This window comes from Cloeon dipterum, chromosome 3, assembly GCF_949628265.1.
Source record: "Cloeon dipterum chromosome 3, ieCloDipt1.1, whole genome shotgun sequence".
Lineage (NCBI taxonomy): Eukaryota > Metazoa > Arthropoda > Insecta > Ephemeroptera > Baetidae > Cloeon > Cloeon dipterum.
In genome coordinates, this window is record NC_088788.1 from 30483909 (window position 1) to 30502054 (window position 18146).

Sequence of the window (18146 nt, forward strand, 5' to 3'; positions counted from 1 at the left end):
AAGATGCCCTTCAACGAAACATTTCTAAATAATAAAATTGATTCAGCATGATATAGTTATGTATGTGATCTAACTAACTTAAGAGGTTTTTTTTAATTTGGATACCTTGATTCAGGATAAATAAAACAAAATATTATGATTTTTGAAAATAAATTAAGATGAAAGACACGTCATTTCATTGATTCTTTATTATGGCAAATCTGGCAAATTTATATAAGTCAGTCGATTTACACTAGATCAATTTTGCCTACAAAAATACATCAACAGCACACATACAAGTGGTCAATCTTTTTAATTTAGAGTGTGTAATCAATAAATGTATTTCATGGAAAAAAACAATTATTTTTATGTATTTACAATTCTTAAGAGTACCATTCAGTCAGTCAGTTTTGTGGATTGGTTGTTTTCTGGAGGTTTAGTGCTTGCTAACTAGGTTGCGAGATTTAGGGGTCTCGTATTGGACTTTGCTAGAATAAAAGAAATCGTCAGCATGTAAAATTAGTGACAAAAAAGCCAACTAAACTAACTTTGAAACAGGCAGAATTGCTGGCGCACATGGTTCCAATCTGGGCTCTGGGTTATCGACAATAGCGTCATGGATTCGCTTTAGAACTATAGTGCTGCTCACGCGGTACAAGCGCAAGTGAGTCTTGACAATAAACTGCATTCGATGAATCGAAACCACTACTAGCGCTGCAGCTCTGGAATTCAAATTGGTACGCAAAAAGTCAAGGTTTGAATCGCATTGTGCGTTATATTTTACCTGAATCTGGAAAGAGGTGAGAGAGCTGGTTGGGGCAGTGCCTGAGGTTGTCGGGCCTTGACGGCATCCAAAGTTGCCTGGAAAGATGTGATCACGAGCTGCAGGTAACGCTTCTGCCACTTCAGGGACTTGCAGCGACTTTCGCTGTGCAGACACTTCTCATGCAAATATTCCACCTAATGTAAGGAAATAAGGAAATAATTTCCCATGAATGCTTTCCAGTGAATTATTGATGTAGTGAGCAATGCTACCACTTAAACCACTCGTTTTATAGTAAATTGTAATACAAAATTGTCATCTCATGATGATATAGATTTTTGAAGTCAATAAATTGGGGAAAATTCCTATGAATAAATTTTTTTTAATACTGCTCACCTTATCGTGATCAACAATAGAAGAAGTATCTTTTGCTGCCTTATACTGCGCTTTCATGCGTTCCAGAATGTGATTGGCCTTTTCTTGAGTGAGAGCGGCCTCTGCCTCCTGTGCCCTGTGGCTCAGCAGCTGAGCCTCCGTGAGCAAACGGCCTCGCTCAGCGCTCCAGGAACGGCGTTCGGCATCAAAGGTTGCCTCATGATCGCACTGACGGTCCCTTGTGGTAACGGCGGCCAGCTCTTGTCGAAGTTTGGCCACCTCAGCGATCAGGCTGGAGCGGGCGTCAGAGAGGCGCTGCTCAAGCTCAGCGCGGTGGCGATCAAAGTCTTTCTTGTCTCGGTCGTGACGCTCCAGCAGCCGCATTTCAGTCTCTTTCAGAGCAGACACCATGTCCTGCAGCTCGAGCGTCTTGAAATGCATTTGCACATTCTTCTCACGCTCCTCCTGCAACTGCAGAGAGTGCAAAAAATTGTTAAAACGCAACCAAGCACCGCCACCAAAGCTCTCATTGGCTTTAGGCATGACAAATATATTGTAATAATGTAGGTGTGAATTTTTTAATTGATAGTTGTAATATTTACACAATATTTTGCATTGCATATATGTACATATTAATTTCCTCCGATTTTTATTTCTGTCTAATTGTACCTATTAGAGAGGAGTTTTCGACAGCTCTCATGCAAAGATTATGTCACTTTCATCACACATCGCATTAATGAGAAAAGCACTGCCATCACATCAAGGATTCGAATAAAGAGCAATGAAACCAAATCACGCTTGCTGGAGAGGTGCAATATGGCAAGCAACATCAACGTGTAAGCTTTGTGATCAAATTATTGTAATTGTATGCTCAAAATTGTGAATTATTGCGTGTGTTGCGTGGTGCAGCGTGGGCAGAAGCATACCTGAGCCAAAAGGTGGCGAAGGTGGTGACGAGTAAAGCGCTGGCTCACCTCTGCTTGGTTGTCACCGTGGAAGTTTAACATTTCCTCATTGTCTTCGATCTAAGAGATCATATTCATTAAAACAATATTAGACAAAAATTTAATTCAACCGACTTTGACTTTAGGGCTTTGCTCTTTGCTTGAGTCTAGCTGCTGGAGGAGACTTTGCAACCTGTTCACTTCCTGTTCAAGCTGTCCCTTTTTATGCGAAAATTCCTTATCTTTTGAGTTGATGAGCTGCAATTGATAAATTAAATTACATTTATATAAAGGGAAATGCAAATAAGTAATACCTCTTGGAGCGTGTTAAAGTTTCTTCTTGTGACATTATGCCTAAAAGTTTCCCCTTCCAGATCAGCCTTCGTAAGTAAACTCTCAGTCTCTGCACTGCCAAGCGCGCTCTCCAATGCGTTAGCCCTGCTACGTTCTTTGTCCAGGTCCAGCCTATACAGAAATTAGATAAATCACATGAAGTTTTACATCTTTATACATTTACTTTGATTGTTGCAGTTGTCGCTCTGTAAACTCCACGCGTTCGTTGAGTATTTGGATTCGAGACTGATACTGAAATGAGTCAGGACCATGCTTTAAGAGAGCCAAGCGCGCATCAGTGGCAATTTGCTTTTCAGTAGCATAGCTTTCCTCAAGTTCAGTTACCCGCCTTCCACTTTCTTCTAAAGCCATCTTCAAGCTGACAACTAACAAATAAACAAGAAAAATCAAGAGTTAATCTTTGAAACAATTTTTTAAACAAAATTGTTTCTACTTAGATAAAAATGTTTTTCAGCACGGAATAAAAACTCACTTTGTTCTTCAAGAATTTTCTCTCTTCGAGCGGCTTCCTGAGCTGCAGCAGCTGTTTCGCGCTTAAGGTTGGCCAGTAAGGTAGCTTCTGTCAGAGAGGACCTGATTGTCTGCGTGGCCATCGACTGTGTTTCTGGGACAGAGCCTGATGCGTGCTTGCTGAGGACTGCAAGCTCGCTTAGACTTAGCACCTCAACGCCACCATCCTGAACTCTAGCCAAGATTTTCTGCAGATTCTCTGATGCTATTGAAATGTCAAGACTAGCCTCTGAAGCTGCCTCAGCCTGCAGGCACATACTTAGCTCATTTTGAATCTTCTGCGCGTATTCTTCAAAGCGAGCTACACAGGAAAACAAAGATAATTGCGTTACTTAAGTTCATAAATCATGACTTACTTGAGATGGACGTCAGTTCTTTCTTTAGCTGTTCATTCTCTTCTTGCTTAGCAGCCAGCTCTGCCTCCTTTTCATTCAGTTCCTGCTGCAGTGCAGCTACGTTTTGATCCGGCTGTTCCTCTTCAGGCTGGACTGGAGGGCTCTCCACAATTACTTCATTTCTGCTAAACGACTTTTGCAGGGGGGAGCAAGCAAAGCTGGAGGGTGGCCTGACCGACTCAATAAAGGTGGAGTCGAAGGATTCCACCTCATAGGCAGTGGCGCGAAGCACCTCCTGGTCTCCACTTCTGATCATGGTTGAGTGAGAACGCGTCTCTCGATTAGCCATTCGCAGTTCATGGACTGTCTCAAGAAGCTGCTCTTTGTTTGAGTCAGAAGTTTCAAGAGTGTGGTGCACACTGTCCAGTCGCTCCCGCAACACCTGCACCTATTGAATAGCAATATTGTGTCTCAAAAAAGGGAATTTCAAGACTTGAATGGCAAAAAAAGTACCTGCAATGAAAGTTCTTCAATCTCGGCATTCTTTTCAGCAACCAAGGAGTTCATTAGGTGGCTGCTGAACTTGCCAGGGCTGGAAGTTGCTCGGCGAGCAGTCTCTTCTTCAGTTACCTCCAGCATTTCACGCAACTTTTGATTTTCCTCAGCAAACTCTCGCTCTCTTTGGACAGCAAGTGCTTCCTGTTCAGACAGCACGCGTTTTGTCTTCTCTAGCTGACTTTTCACCTCTTTCACCTGTCAATCAAATAAAGCAGAATTGCAGCCAAACTGAGAAGCAAACAGCTAATAATTTAGTGTGTCACACGCATATTTGAAACTTAGCCAACTAAAACCACAGTACTAATTTTATTATTTCTCATCTTCTCTAAGTCAATAGGGTAAAAAGTACCTCAGTCTCTTTAGCAGCCAACTTTTCTTTGAGGTTCTCAAGCTGTTCGGCTGAGCGAAGTTGCACTTGTCGCACATTGGAACTCTGGAGTTGTTCCAGGCTGCTCTGCTGGAAGCGTTGCTGGTCCAATCGTGCTTGCAGACTAGTGATTTGCTGCAACTGGTCTTCTACTCGCTTCTGTAGCTCGCATCGCTCGATTTGTAGACCCTGCAAACAATTCAATGATGCAATAAAATCAGTGATAGATATAAAATTAATCACCTCCTCCGCGCGTCGAGCAGATGAGAGTTCAATCTCCAACTTTTTAATGTGTGCGAAGGCAGCATCCTCAGCTCGAGTGTGGTTCTGCAGTTTGTCCTGCAAGCGCCGCAGGGAGGTCAATGGCGACCGAACCCTATCAGTACTTTCTGGCGAGGTCACCCCTTCCGCAATATCGCTTAACTCAGTGCGCTTGTGTACGCGCTCAAGTTCTTTAGTTCGCTTGTCAAGAGTCATTTCTATAGTTTTTAACTGAAATTGCAAGTTGTTTAAATCTTTGAATCTTAAAATATCATACAAAACAAACCTGCAAGTTCATTTCTGCCTGGGCAGGTGTCTCTTGGCTAACCTTTTCTTCCAGCTTTCTCTTGTAATCGTTCAGCTGTTCCTCCAAGGTGCCGATTTGGTCAAGTAGGTCAATTGAGCTGTGGTCATTCTTTAAAGCGTCCAACTGGAATAAAAGATGAGTGATTGTAAAACCAATAGAATGCATAGCGTTTTAGGGAAGTTAAAATGTACCTGCTCGCTCAAGACTCGACTCTCTTGATTGAAAGCAGTTTGCAGGTCACTCAACTGCAGTTTTAGCTCCGCCTCACTCTTGGATTTATCCTCCAATTGTCCTTCTAAGGTTTTGACCACTTCACGCAAAACTTGCACCTGCATAAAGATTATGAAAAATCTGAATATTTAATAATATATCAAGCATCTGTGTAAAATAAAATATAACAAAAATATTGCCAAAATAAGTTACAGCGATCCCAGTAAGGTAACACGCACAGCAAAAAGAAGACAAAATTATGATTGAAATATATGAAAATTATTTTTAAAATTGTGTTTTGTTTAGTTACCTTATCATTGGCGGCCTTGAACTGTGCAGCTGCGTCCGCGGCGGTAGCTTGCGCTTTCTGCAACTGGACGGTGTTCTCCCTGCCCAGTCCTTCAAGAAATTCAACCTTGAGGACAAATGAGAAACAAACGGCGTCAGTCTTTAATGATAAATATGCAAAATGTCAATGGGAACTTTGGAAAGGCGTATGGCTCGCGGCCAGCAGCGCCGCGTTTATTTTTAGACTGCTTCCTGCTATCTTGCTCTCAAGTTAGACTGCGCATGGGGGCGAGAGAAAGCCCACGTGCAACAGGAGACCCCAACAAAACTAAACGTGCCGCGGAGGGGAGGAAATTGGTCCATTGAACGACACCGCACTGCTTCCTTTAAAATACTACCATAGTCTAGTATTCTGTTCAGGTGTACGCTACTTGTAAAAATACTCGCGGAATTTTTTGCAATTTTAAAATCAAGTTTTGTAATATAACAAGAATGTATAAAATTTACCAAATGCGTAAACCAACCTCTTTGGCCAATCGAACGATCTCATGCTTGTCCTTATCCTTGTCCTTGAGGGCATCCTTCAGTTGCTGCAGCTGGCGGGCAAACTCGTCGCGCTCCTGCTCGCGCTCTGCCGCTTGTTCATCCATAAACACTCGGTTTGCACGCACCTGTTTGTCTGCGCACTCAATCTAAGGCAAACATACAATTGGTATTTTTCCCCGGTTCACAAATAATGGTAAGAAGCATAGAAAAAATGTAAACCAATATTGTTGGAATAACAACCAGACATTTGTTTTTAGTACGACAGTGCGTCCTTATCAAGGAATACACTAACCTGCATATGAAGGTCATCTTTTTCCCGCCTGGTCTCGTCTGCTAGTCTCTGTCCTTCTGCAACTAACTGTTCAAGAAGTGGACCAGAGGGATGTGGCTCGTCCTGCAAGGCTGCCTTGACCATTTCCAATAACTGCTCTATTCTGCTAAGGCGAGCCTCCAGACCAAGTGGAGCCCCATCATCACCAAAACCTTCAGATATTGTATCTCTTGCTCTGCCATCAAGACGGGCCTCTAGGTTTGCGACCTTAGCTTCGCTGGCTGCTAGCAGTTGTTTTAATTCATCCAGCTGAATGAACAGATATTTTAATTTAAGGTATTAAATGTCAACATTCTCTGCTATTTAAGGTTGAAATGATGTAATTCTCTCCGCTAACTTTAATGCAATCAAGACAAATATTTGCATTTTATGGTTTTAAAAAGAAGAATGATAAAAGCCTGGCTTACCTGTTTTGTGCCGACAAGAGAAGCCTCCGAAACCCCGATGATGTCAGCTACCTCACGACGGAGGCGCAGCAAGCAGGCATCAAGGTCTGCTCGCATTTGGGCTGCGTCAAGCTGCGAGAGGTCAAGCGCCTCAGATAGGGCACTAAGGTCTGGCGCCAAACGCAGTCTTCGCTCCTCCTCGCTGGCATTGCTCTCGGTATCACTGCCCAACGCGTGAGTGTCAACAAACGACGCAAGCTGCTCATCCAGCTGGCCTAAGTATCGCACTAGTTCAGACACCAAGTGCCTAAGCAGTTCATTCTCTCGGTTCAACACCTGTTTCTGTTGCAAAAATTGCTCTCGGAGAGGTGCTTCACCACCCTTAAACAATATTTATATATTCATTACTTAAAACTGTAGACATTTGTTAGCTTCTTAGTATTAATTAGGCATAACTTTTAGGCTGTCAGAATACTCTTTGGAAGATCTTGCATTTGCACGTTACGTTGAAACACTATTAGGATAAATAACCGTAACAACTGTGACAAGCAACTTAATAATGTGGCTCTGCAGCCAGTGACCCAAAAGACGTCGCTTCCCACATTAGGAGATCCTTTGGAGCGAGAATAATACACAATTTACTACCAATTTACAACTATCAAATCAAGGCAGAGGTCATAAAAAATCAAAACATGTAAGTGTTATAATAATTTGAGGTGAAAAACATTTACACCCAAACATTATTATATTAGCATAAACTTACTTGCTACACATTTGGTTTGAGTAAAAGATATTTTTTGCAATATATGAAAGAAAATTTGTGTATACAGAATTAAAATTGAACATTACCTCATTCAATTGCTGACGAAGAACTTCCATTTCCCTCTGATGTTGCTTCTTGAGCTTGTCCACCTGGGATTGAGCATCAGTGACTAGGTATTGGCGCAGCTGCTCCATTTCAGCAGGCCACTCAGTGACCTCCTGTTCACCAGCGAGCATCGCCTGTCAATAAAATCAACAGTAATGTAGGAAACCGCGTGACTTCAGTCGCGAGATTCAAAGTCAAGGGAAGAAAACACACGAGATAGAAAAACTAGCAAAAAGCCTCCACCAGGGTGCCACAACCAGATATGTGCTCTTGAAATGGTTTAAGGCGACTTGGAACAGTACCTGCAGGTGTTGGCTGAGGGCGGACACTGTGTCAAGCCGCTCTTGCTGCAGGCGCCGCTCGAATTCAAGCTCCGAGACGGCGCCGCGCTTCGCCTGGTCCTCCAGCAGCGCCACAAAACTCTCTTCCTTTGTCAGCCATAATATTTCCACATTTAATTAAACCAGTCGGCACAAAGTGTGATTTTATTCCCAATCATTCTCTTTCAGTTTGGCATTGCAAGGCGACAAAAATTCAATGCATGCAAACGAGCACAAGAGATGACAAACAATAGTTTGATAAAATGAAATCAGGGGATTCTTGACCACAAACGTTTCTGAATGCTAAAATGTAAAACGAATATTTTTTTCGTTCATTTAAAAGGCTGAACAAAATTTTTGACCAATAAGCAGTTTGTTATGTATGGGATAGTTTGGCCTATCATAATATTCAATTGAAAATGTTGGTTTTGAGATATGAGCGTGCCTGCTAAATTTACCAAATTTTTGAGTAGTTTTTTTTAAATATAGCATAACATCAGTACACTTTGAACGTTCTTCCAATATCAATTACTGCGTGAACTAGGAAACATTAACGTTAAAATTTTATGAATGGAGAGTTATTTTAGGATTGAAGTAATGCCCTGACCACTTTTAAGATTAGGTTGCATGTAATTTTGGAACAACAAAGGTTAAAGTGAAACATTCAATTTACAGATTTTGGAAAGAGACACATTGAATTGAAGGGTACACTGTCGCTTACCTGCTGTTCTATTGACTGCTGTAGCTTAAGTACTTCTTTTTGATGCGCCTGAGCAAGCAGCTTTTCCAATCCCTCCAGATTTTCAGCAAACTTTGCATTCATTTCATTTAATACTAGTTCCAGATTTTCTTTGTGCGCTGTAATAATTTGTTCAGTTTCAATCGTTTCATTAGAAATCAAGATTATCACAGTATTCTTGATAGATGCCAATAAAGGATAAAGCACGTGGTTCTCATAGTTTCTTCCGATATATATCAATTTAATTCTGACTATTGTCAAGAAAAATAGCGAATGATTGACATAATAAAAAATGTTCATTAGTAATGAACGAGAGTTTAACAAGCAGATTACTCTGTATATTAAAAAAATTCTCCACTGAAAAAATTAATGGGAAATTTTATTCTTACTTTTGTTCAACTCCTCCTCAAGCTCTCCAAGTTCTTTCTCATGCTTCACTTTTAAATTAGAAATCTGCTTCTCGTGCTTTCCTTGAAGCTCAACCAAACTAGCTTGAAACTTTTCCTCCAACTCTTTAATAAGCTTTTCGCGTTGTTCAATACATTCAATGGCAGTCTTTTTGTGCTTCTCCTCTAGCGCCAACTGCAATGAAGCTCAATCATAAGAATTTAAAGTAAGCAAGGTTTGGTGTTTCGTTCAAACCTGCTCTTGAATGCTGGCTTTTTTAATGGCAGCAATTTCCTCATCAATTTGAGTGCTAATTTTTTGAGTCTCTTCAGCTACTCTTCTTTCCACTTCCTGTTCAATTTGTTTGCTCCAAACTGGAATTTCATCCACAGATTCCTGGATCAAAGGGGTTCATTAATATTTCTGTGGGTTTTGTTTTTAGCTTTGCTTACCTCAATAACAGGCTCGCGTGTTAGATTGAAAGTATGTATCCTGGGTAGCATCTCAGATCGTAGCCTTTCGCTTTGATCTGTGGCATCAAGCAGCTGAGAGATTTCTAGCTGATGCGCATCTTGCATGTCTTTTGCTAGTTGCTTAATCTGTTGCTCATATTTCTCCTCCTGTCTTGAAAACTTGTCACGCCATTCTGCTTCCACAGCCTCAAGTAAGCGAACGTCAGGTCTACTTAGAGAAATGAGCATTGATTAAAAAAATCCAGGTTGAGTAAAATGAGTTACCTTGTTAATGAAGGCGGTTCTGAGAAGCTTTCACAGTCTTTCGTTTTGTCCTGATCAAAATCGCCAGACTGGAACTCGTCAGAACTGATTGAAATTTTTCTGCTCTGGCTTCTCTGGCTTATCACGTCCTCTGTGTATCTATGGTTCATATATATAACATGGTTACAAATATTTTAATTTCTTGGTGTTTAACACTTTACTTTTCACACCGCTGCTCAAAATAGGATCTCAGCTCGTCCATTTCCTGCTTGTGTTTCTCCTCAAGCGCTGACTTCAAATCCAGCAAGGTACTAACAGTTAACCCTGATGATCGCAGATCAGCCAAGAGGTCATTGATCTGTTGCAGGTCAGTCACCTCACTAGTGAATAGAGGTTATAAGTATTTCCTAGTTAATGTCTTCGATGAATCACCTTGACTTTTCCCATTCCAGTTTAATTTGCTCCTGGATTTTTGAGTTGGCCTCCTTGAGGGCTTTTCGCAGGTTTTCCATCTCTTGATGATATTTGTTACTGAGCTGTAAAGAAGCTGCCCTCACTTCAGCAGCCACCTCCTGACCACCTTCCAGAGCTGCCTTACTGCACTTTTCACCCCATTTCTCACAGATTTCCTTTAAAATCACCATTCCATAGGCTTTAAGTTTAACAGTTATAAAGTTATAGCTTACCTGGAAGCAAGCATCTAGTTGAGAACAGACTGACCTCTCCAATCCCTTCAAAAGGGATTCATTGTGGCGCTCTTTATCCTGTTTCAAAATATTCTCCACCTTCTCATTGCTAGCCTTGGTGTCAAGCTTCTGGACGAAAACAGTTAGCATTATCGACCTTATCCTTATACTGAAGAACTTGCCTCTTTAAGACATGCGAATTTAGATTGACTCTCAGCTTTGAACACTTCAATTTCCTGGTTGTGCTTTTCTTGCAAACTGAGTACCTGCCTTTCAAAGCTGGTATTCAGTTTCTGCATTTCCGCCTCGACATCTTTTCGAACACAATTTTGCACTTTATTCAAGCACTTTTCATCAAAGGCTCCCTAGAAATAATCATTATATTTGTAAATATAACATTGAAGGTCTAAAATAAACGTAGCTTCATATGTTGAAATCTCCTTGCATTTAGATTGGAAAAAAATGAAAGAAATGATTATGTTGCTCACCTCTAAATTCTTAAGTACGGCTTCCACTTCTTGCGAGATTTTTTGAGCAAAATTTTCCCTCAGATGGATCTCCTGAGCATCAATTCGCTTTTTCATATCCTCAAGCTGCATGAAAAAGTTAATTTAATTGAAAAAATATTTTCATAAATAAAGAGAAAGAAGTAAAATAAAACTTTAGAATATATAATTTATTGCGAAACAACAGCTAAAAACTTAACAGGGCTTCAAGAAAAATAACACTTTAACTAAAATCTATAAAATTTGGTGCTGAGAAAACAACATAAAAAGAGACATCAATTGGTGAAATGTAAACAAACTGGACCACTTGAGTATAACCAACTACTAATTCATTTGAAATTTTATCAAGCAATAAACAAGAAGCATGAATTTGAGCATTTAAGCCGAGGACACTGTTACAGCAGAAGGAGGAGATATAATAAATCAAAAAGTTTGCTGCACCTGCTGCAGATGTATCATTTGAAGTTGACTGATGTTAACAGGATTATGGCTAGCCAATTGTTCTCGCATTTGTGCCACAGCAGTTTCATGAATTTCATCCAAGGCAGTTTTGACCTCTTGCAAGCGACCACAACCATCAGTCACGCAATCCATCCCCTCAGACATTCGGGAACGACAAAGTAGCAATTCTATCTGTAAAACAAATAGGAAGAGAGATGCTTAAAATTTAAAAAAGGAAAGAAAGTAAAATAATTATTTAACTAGTATTTATTTTTAACCTATATATAAAAAATCAGTTGTCTCAAGAATAAATGACAACACTGAAATTCACTATACATGCAGCAAATAAATATGATTTAATTCATTGAATAGCACAAAGTTTCCATTAGTGTTACAAACCTCTTTAACTGTGGCTTCTGCATGAACCTTTTTCACTTCCAAATCTTTCTCAGACACTTGCAACTGCAGCAATTTTCTCTGTTCCTCCATCAAAAGCTCTTTCTGTTGAAGACTTGCCTCCAAAGTTAATAACTCGTTTTCCAGGGCATTTTTCTCTTTCAAAAGACCCTAGTTCGACCCAATAAACATAATCAACACTGAGAGGTTCAATTGAGAATTATTTAAATCACCTGGCACTGAAGTTGCGCTTGCGCTAAACGAGCTTGCAGGTCACGCACTTCAGCTTCAAGCTTCCCACAAGCATCTACTTCTACCTCTTGACGAGTTGTGGAATCTGTAATGGAATTTTTGCGGCATTCCAACTCCTCTATCATTTCACACAGTTGCTGTTCCAAGCGTACAATCCAGTCACCAGAAGTGCAGGAATTTTCTTCCTAAACAAACAAAAACTCAAAAAACTGATTTAACCAGAACTGACTAGATTTAAACTTTTATACAATTAGAAAATTAAGTTTTAGCTTTATTTATTTTAAAGGCTAATTTTAGAAGGAAGAAGTACCTTGGCCAGTTGAAGTTGCTCTTTTTGCTGTCCTAGTTTTTCAAGCAGGATAGCAGAGTTGATCCGTTCTTGAAGAACCTCTGGTTGCTTGGAGCTTTTGAGACGCTCAGCTTTCAAAGCGGCTTTCAGATCACCAACTTCAGTCACCAGCTCTTCAACTAGGTCTCGCAATCCATTTTCAAGAGAGAGGGTCAACTCATCAGCTGCTAGTGCAGAAGCCATTCGCTGCTCCAACCTTGCAGCCCGCTCTTGGCACGCAGCTAGCTGTGCTGAAAAGGAAGATGCTGCTTCCTGATGGCCACTGGCTGTGGCCCATGCAGCAGCTAATTCGGCACTACTCTCCTCCAGCTTTGAGCCAACAGCATTGAGACCAGCTTCAAGAGAGGTGACTAGTTCCTCCAGGTTGGAGACTTTAACCCTAGGGGTGCATAGATTAATGCTTGATTTTGTATGGGAGGATGGCTAAAGACTCACTGAAGCAGGTTTTGTGCTTGTTTTGCATGTTTGAGCGAATGTTCAAGAATAATGGCTTGCTTGGCAGCAGACTCAAGATCTCTGTTGTCCACTCGGCTTCCTCTAGCTTTGGTCAGCTCAGTCTCCAGCTGCGCCAGTGCTTTCTGCAAATGTCCCCGCTCATTCTCCAGCTGCCCAATTTTTAATTCATACTGATTCATAAGCAGCTGCAAAGCGATTTTAGCATAAATATACTATTATCTAAAATAAATCTAAGAATTACCTTTGATCTGGCAACTGACGCTGAGGTTCTTTGCAGAGTGACCACCTTATCAGAGAGCTCTTTGTTCTTCTGCAGCAAAGCGATCTTTTCCTCAGTTAGAACCCTGACTCTAGCCTCTTGATGGTCCATTTGAGTAGCCAGGCGACTAGCATTGGCCTCTGCAGTGCGCAGCCGACCAGCCATCGCCTCGCACCGCTCTACCCAGCCCATAAGAGCGCCTTGGCCAGTGGGAACTTCCTCAGGACGAATTTTCTGCCTGCTCACGCCCTTTTCAGCTGCATCCACTTCATTTTCAACCTCATACTGTACATTTTCAGCAATTTCTTCTTCCTGCAGCCAATTGATATTGATTTTGAGTTGATTTACTCATTTGCTGAATCAAAAGCAATGCTATCAAAGTTAAAAAATATCTCATTAGTGAACCTCTTCAATTATGACGTCCTTAAGATTGCTGTTTCTGGAATAGAGCCGTTTGAACCTTAGTGCCTCTTGCTCAGTGGTCCTCCATCGGCTATAAAGAAGCTCAGCTTCTGCTTCAGCCTCCTCTTTCTCCGCATGCAGGCGGCCACACTCTGCCTCAAGGGCTCTGGCACGCGCCTGCACATGTCTCAGAGCCTCTTCAGCGTCCTCCATAATCTCAATTTTCTCATACAGCTTTGCATTCTCTTCTCTCAGAATGGCCTGGTTTGAACGCAGCTCAGCCACCTCTTGGCTGCTTTGAGCAACCAATTTGCGTAAATCCACCAGTTCTTGCAACTGGCTTTTGTCTTTTTCACTTGCCAAGGCATCCAATTGGCCCTTTAAACTCATCAATTAGTTCAAGCGTAGGTGACAATAGCATGTTTTACCTTGTCAAGATGGTTTTGCTGCAATTGTGTTCGCAGGGCAGCAACCACATTTTCCAAGGACTGCCTGTCTTCTAGCAGACCTTGGATCTGCTCCTTCAGACTTGAGTTGTCAAATTCTGACTTAATGGATTCCAACTCAGCTTCAAGTTTTGTGAGCAGTTCCTTGTGCTCCTTTTCTGCTCGTTCTTGACTGAGTCTAATAAAAGAAAATTGATTGGAAAATTTTTGATACCCAAGTGTTAGATTTAAAACTTACTTCCACTGATGATTAATATTTCTAAGTTGCTCTCCAAAACGGGATTCGCTATCTTCCTTACATTTAGCCAAATTTCTTTTATTTTCTGCTATTAATTCCTCCTTCTCTTTGGAAAGTTCTTCACACCTCTGACTCAGCACCTGAATCCCTTGTTTTAGTTCTTGCACCTGCAGCACAGGATGTGAAAAAATAACGTGATTGGCTGTTATTAACATAAATACTTAGGGAAAATTGGGTCACTAAGGTTTCAATTACTTTATTATATAAATCTATCGCATCACATGCAGACATCCTGTGTCTGTAGTGTCTGTACCACCTAAAACCAGCATTGTTTTCATAGCTAAAAAATAATTAATGTTTGTGTCATCAGCCCATTGTTTCATATTTCTCATGGACATCATTTGACCTTTATTTACTGCTCTGAATGAAAGATTAGTTCTTTGATTTGCTTCACAGACGTCTGGTATTCTAAACACGATAAATATAGAGCATATTTATATTCAACTAAGACAGACAAACTATGCAATCAGTTTTGCAAACAGTGCACATATTAATATAAGGTTGTGATGCATTACGGTAGCAGCAGAGGCTAAGGAAGGAATACGATATCTTCTATCAGTGCAAAACAGTGTGATTCGGAATTGCAAGATACATACACACATATTTCGAAAGGGACGACATCAAGACACAAAGGAAAATATCAAGTATCTTAACACGTAAGTTAAACAAATTAAATAAAAGAGTTAAAAAATACTCTAACAACCAGGTTCTCCTGCACTGAAGTAATAAAATGGGCAATGTTGAGGGAACACGATGGAAAAGATGTCCCTCTCTAGACGTGTACAGGACGAAACCATCACAATCTTTGGTATTTAATTTCAAAAAGGGCGTTGCAATCAACATCTTTGACTGCAGCGCATTAAAGGTAAACAGAGGTTCATTTAGCAAACTCTTCAAACACACCTGATGGATTAAGCAAATCGATTAAAACGCTATCCATTTAAAGAATATGTGTCAGCAAAAGTCTTCCAACCTTGATATTGAGTCATTTGAAACCTATGGTCGCGAGTTTCTCCAGGTAGGCAGCTACGTATAGCTAACTCTCATTGTTCTCATGCTTGATGTGTTTTTCAACAGTGGTACACATCTCAAAAACATGGCAACTACATAATTTCACCGGTTAACTGTCTCTTAAGCATGGAAATAATGACAGCTGAAGCTAAATGGGGCACCCTAGCTGCAGTAGCCAAGGCAGTGCAACTGCCAACCGATTGCAAAACGTCCTTCCAAGTCATGGTCCATTGTCTTAAGGTATATTTCATTTCATTGCATCATTAAATATCATATTTCAACCACAGTGGAAAGTACCGTTATAATTTGAATTAATAAGCTCATATACAATAAATAATTGAAATAAATAATAAAAAAGTATATCTTAATGCATAATCCATAAGACTTTAAATTCAAAATAATGAAAATTATCTTTATGGAGAGATCCCCTCCAGATATTGAGGACTCCAGTGGCGTAATTTTTTGATGCAGGAGCCCTTTGACAAAAATGTATTGGAGTTAAAGATGGCCACAAAAAGCTATGTTACCGATTGTTTTGGTTTGGAGCCAATTCACCAAATCCTACTTGATGGAAGCTTTGAGGCTGATATTGAAAATATCAACGATTTCTGCGACAAAGGCGCCATTCATAAAATCAACAAATGGGCCAAAGCTGCAACGGGAGGCAACGTTTCGAATTTAATTGATGGTAGAAAGAAGCGCTGAGATTTTTTTCTTCCAAGACTGATTTGCGTAATTTTTATTTCAGGTTCTGCAGCTACCAGCGCTCAAGGATGCTCAATAATAAACTGCGTGTACTTCAAGGGTCGCTGGGCTGCTGAGTTTGACGCAGCCCTAACAAAAAATGAGACATTCTTCTCAGACAGAAGGGATAAAAGTGTTGCCATGATGAAGAAAATAAATAAGTACCAACACGCTTATCTTCAGGATTTAGCGGCGCAGCTGCTCATTGTGCCCTTTAAGGCAAGACCCAAATAATTGAATTTCGTAATTACAATCAAATGGCCTTGGGGAAACAGATGGACACGTTCTGCATGATTTTGGTGCTGCCAGACAAAAAATTTGGCCTTGGCGAGTTAGAAAAGAAGATATTTAACAAAAACCTGAGGGAGCTGGCTGCTGCAGCAGCGTTAAAAGATGTGTATGTCCAGATTCCGAGACTTGATATTAAATATGAATCGATCCATTTGGATGAGCAACAGGCAAAGGTTCATCAAATAGCCTAAATTCAATTTGATGCTCTAATATCTATTTGCAGTTGGGTGTTGACATCATGTGCAACGATCAGATGACTCATAATAAATTATTTGGTAGCAAAAACAAGCGTGTCACGCGTAAGTTAGATTGTATTGTGTTGCATCTCTAATCATGTAAAAAATTTAAGATGTTCCACACATGAGGCTTAAAACAGCTGATAGTGAACCACCTGTGCTCTTTCGGTGTGATCATCCTTTCTATTACTTCCTAGCCTACAAAACCGATTTCTGCTTGTTTGCTGGAAGGATAACTAACCCTACAAAAGGAAAATAGTGAAATAGCTTTTATTTTCAAACACTTTTCCACCATATAGATTTTTTCTTGTTAACAAATCAAGCCAAAGCAATTCTTGTAAAACAAGTCTTAATATTTACCCTAATTTTTAATTTAAACGCACAATTTAAAAAATAGTTATAATATTGAATACTATTTTAATATAAAAAATGCCCACTAATTTTGAGGATTTTAAATACCTGTCTTGAACTTTGAAGGCCAATCTGAGCTCTAAGGTTAGCTGCCTCAGCCTGCGCTGCAGCAAGAGCTTTGTTGAGACTTTCAGCAATATTTTCAGCTTGAAGACGGCCGTTTTGAGCAGTCATGAGAGCGACCGCGTCTGGTCCAGCAGCTGACTCCAGGAGGCCGGTCGCGTTGTGCAGTTGTTCCTGCAGCATAGCAACTTGACGGCCTAAATCGACAACGGTTGAATCCTGCTCAGCCCTGCTGGCTGCTTCCACCATCAATTCCGCGTTCGTTTCTCGTAGCTGGCGCTGCAGATCTGATTTTTCGTTTTCGAGCTGGGGGAAAAAGGAATTTTTAATATTCAAATAGTTCCTACAGGTATGCGCAGATTAATTACCTTGCTGATGATATCCTCATCTGCGTCTTTTTGCCCTTCGACAAACCTCCTTTCCATTTCTGAAAATTTTATTTTTTAGCAACAAAAACTGTGCAATCTTGCTCATACCGTTCATTATGAGTTCATACTCGTTGGCTCTAATGAGACTCTCATCTGCACTGTCCACACTTGATCTGGCACTGTCCAGGCTTTGCAGACAGGCCGCATCGCCATCCCCTTTCGTTCCACCCTGAAATAATAATTTTTATTAATTATATTATTAGATTGTACATAATTTATTCTCTTTAATTTATTAGAGTCAACTCAAGTATGTATATGATTAATTTTTTCCCAGGGTGTGCCTTTGAGAGGCCCTGACAATATGTAGCTACACGCCCGCGATCTTTAATGCAAAGCAGGGGAGCCACTCAAGCGAATCACCGCGACTTAAGTGTTCATGCCAAATCGAGCAGACCGCATCTATTTTCGGAGCGATAGCAATTAAAGTGGGCTACGAGGTGCCCTTCTTCACAACCTAGCGAGCCCCTCGGCCTTACGATGCCCGAATTCAACGGATTAGGTGAAATTCAATCGCGATATGAATGATAATGATCGACCTCAGGATGGCAGATGTGACGGATCAAAGGGAAAGGTGGCTAACAAAATCATGTTATGTAAGTTTGATACCTTCGACAGCCCTCCGAGGGGCCCTTTGCCGGCCTGCGGCTCTCTCTGCATGTCAGGGGCCTTCTTTGCTCATGCCCCTCTGTAAAGAAGATGCCTTGGCGCGGCCGATTCGTTGGCAAAATTTGTCGGATCGTCCAAGCACTGTGTGCCTGCAGGTCGTGTTTACGTTTCTTCAGTACTGTCAGTTTCAATCGCCACAGAGCTCTCTGACTGGTGAGGCTGGCGCCGGCGCGTCTTCTTATTGGTTGGCGCGACGAAACGCGGGAAGCGGGAATGTAGCACGCTCCGCTCACAAGGCGCAGATGGCTCCTGGTAGCTGAT

At 40.9% G+C, this 18146-nt stretch overlaps 2 protein-coding genes across 10 annotated transcripts; one reads left to right on the forward strand and one right to left on the reverse strand.

Annotated features, from left to right (window-relative positions):
- Nucleotides 1–139: 139 nt before the first annotated feature.
- Nucleotides 140–18023, reverse strand: LOC135941254 (golgin subfamily A member 4-like). 8 transcript variants are annotated; one of them, XM_065486602.1, is made up of 44 exons: nucleotides 17826–18023; nucleotides 17268–17388; nucleotides 17160–17218; nucleotides 16777–17097; nucleotides 13976–14142; nucleotides 13720–13915; nucleotides 13295–13669; nucleotides 12872–13201; nucleotides 12610–12815; nucleotides 12136–12553; nucleotides 11807–12010; nucleotides 11577–11744; nucleotides 11178–11369; nucleotides 10719–10823; nucleotides 10413–10595; nucleotides 10231–10356; nucleotides 9977–10173; nucleotides 9766–9924; nucleotides 9566–9703; nucleotides 9281–9512; nucleotides 9084–9224; nucleotides 8831–9023; nucleotides 8424–8560; nucleotides 7685–7810; nucleotides 7364–7516; nucleotides 6536–6895; nucleotides 6090–6377; nucleotides 5776–5943; nucleotides 5274–5378; nucleotides 4945–5082; nucleotides 4733–4876; nucleotides 4429–4677; nucleotides 4168–4374; nucleotides 3774–4013; nucleotides 3282–3708; nucleotides 2888–3226; nucleotides 2579–2780; nucleotides 2376–2526; nucleotides 2197–2319; nucleotides 2044–2142; nucleotides 1139–1588; nucleotides 764–939; nucleotides 528–701; nucleotides 140–467 (listed from the first exon to the last, which is right to left on the reverse strand). In XM_065486602.1, the coding sequence occupies exons 1-44, from the start codon at nucleotides 17874–17876 to the stop codon at nucleotides 416–418; spliced, it is 8790 nt and encodes a 2929-aa protein (XP_065342674.1). In that variant the 5' UTR covers nucleotides 17877–18023; the 3' UTR covers nucleotides 140–415. The 8 variants fall into 8 exon arrangements, with proteins under 8 accessions (XP_065342674.1, XP_065342673.1, XP_065342679.1 ...); XM_065486601.1 differs by having other exon boundaries at nucleotides 9281–9509; nucleotides 10231–10359; XM_065486607.1 differs by having other exon boundaries at nucleotides 1139–1582; nucleotides 2092–2142; nucleotides 10231–10359.
- LOC135941256 (serine protease inhibitor 42Dd-like) lies at nucleotides 14751–16631 on the forward strand. Of its 2 annotated transcripts, XM_065486609.1 has the most exons (8): nucleotides 14751–14900; nucleotides 14982–15053; nucleotides 15113–15286; nucleotides 15518–15734; nucleotides 15795–16009; nucleotides 16066–16254; nucleotides 16305–16380; nucleotides 16431–16631. In XM_065486609.1, exons 1-8 carry the CDS (start codon nucleotides 14766–14768, stop codon nucleotides 16574–16576), a joined length of 1224 nt encoding a protein of 407 aa, XP_065342681.1. In that variant the 5' UTR covers nucleotides 14751–14765; the 3' UTR covers nucleotides 16577–16631. The 2 variants fall into 2 exon arrangements, with proteins under 2 accessions (XP_065342681.1, XP_065342682.1); XM_065486610.1 differs by lacking the exon at nucleotides 14982–15053.
- Nucleotides 18024–18146: the final 123 nt, after the last annotated feature.

What these genes read in the sequence shown, in the direction of transcription:
- LOC135941256 (XM_065486609.1), top strand. Translation starts at nt 14,766, where the DNA reads ATGGGCAATGTTGAGGGAACACGATGGAAAAGATGTCCCTCTCTAGAC. An exon ending in ATGGTCGCGAGTTTCTCCAG is followed by an intron (nt 15,054 to 15,112) that starts GTAGGCAGCTAC and finishes GTTTTTCAACAG; the next exon opens with TGGTACACATCTCAAAAACA. An exon ending in TGGATGAGCAACAGGCAAAG is followed by an intron (nt 16,255 to 16,304) that starts GTTCATCAAATA and finishes ATCTATTTGCAG; the next exon opens with TTGGGTGTTGACATCATGTG.
- LOC135941254 (XM_065486600.1), bottom strand. Translation starts at nt 17,876, where the DNA reads ATGCAGAGAGAGCCGCAGGCCGGCAAAGGGCCCCTCGGAGGGCTGTCG. An exon ending in CCCTCGGAGGGCTGTCGAAG is followed by an intron (nt 17,389 to 17,825) that starts GTATCAAACTTA and finishes TTATTATTTCAG; the next exon opens with GGTGGAACGAAAGGGGATGG. An exon ending in AGCAAAACCATCTTGACAAG is followed by an intron (nt 13,670 to 13,719) that starts GTAAAACATGCT and finishes ATGAGTTTAAAG; the next exon opens with GGCCAATTGGATGCCTTGGC.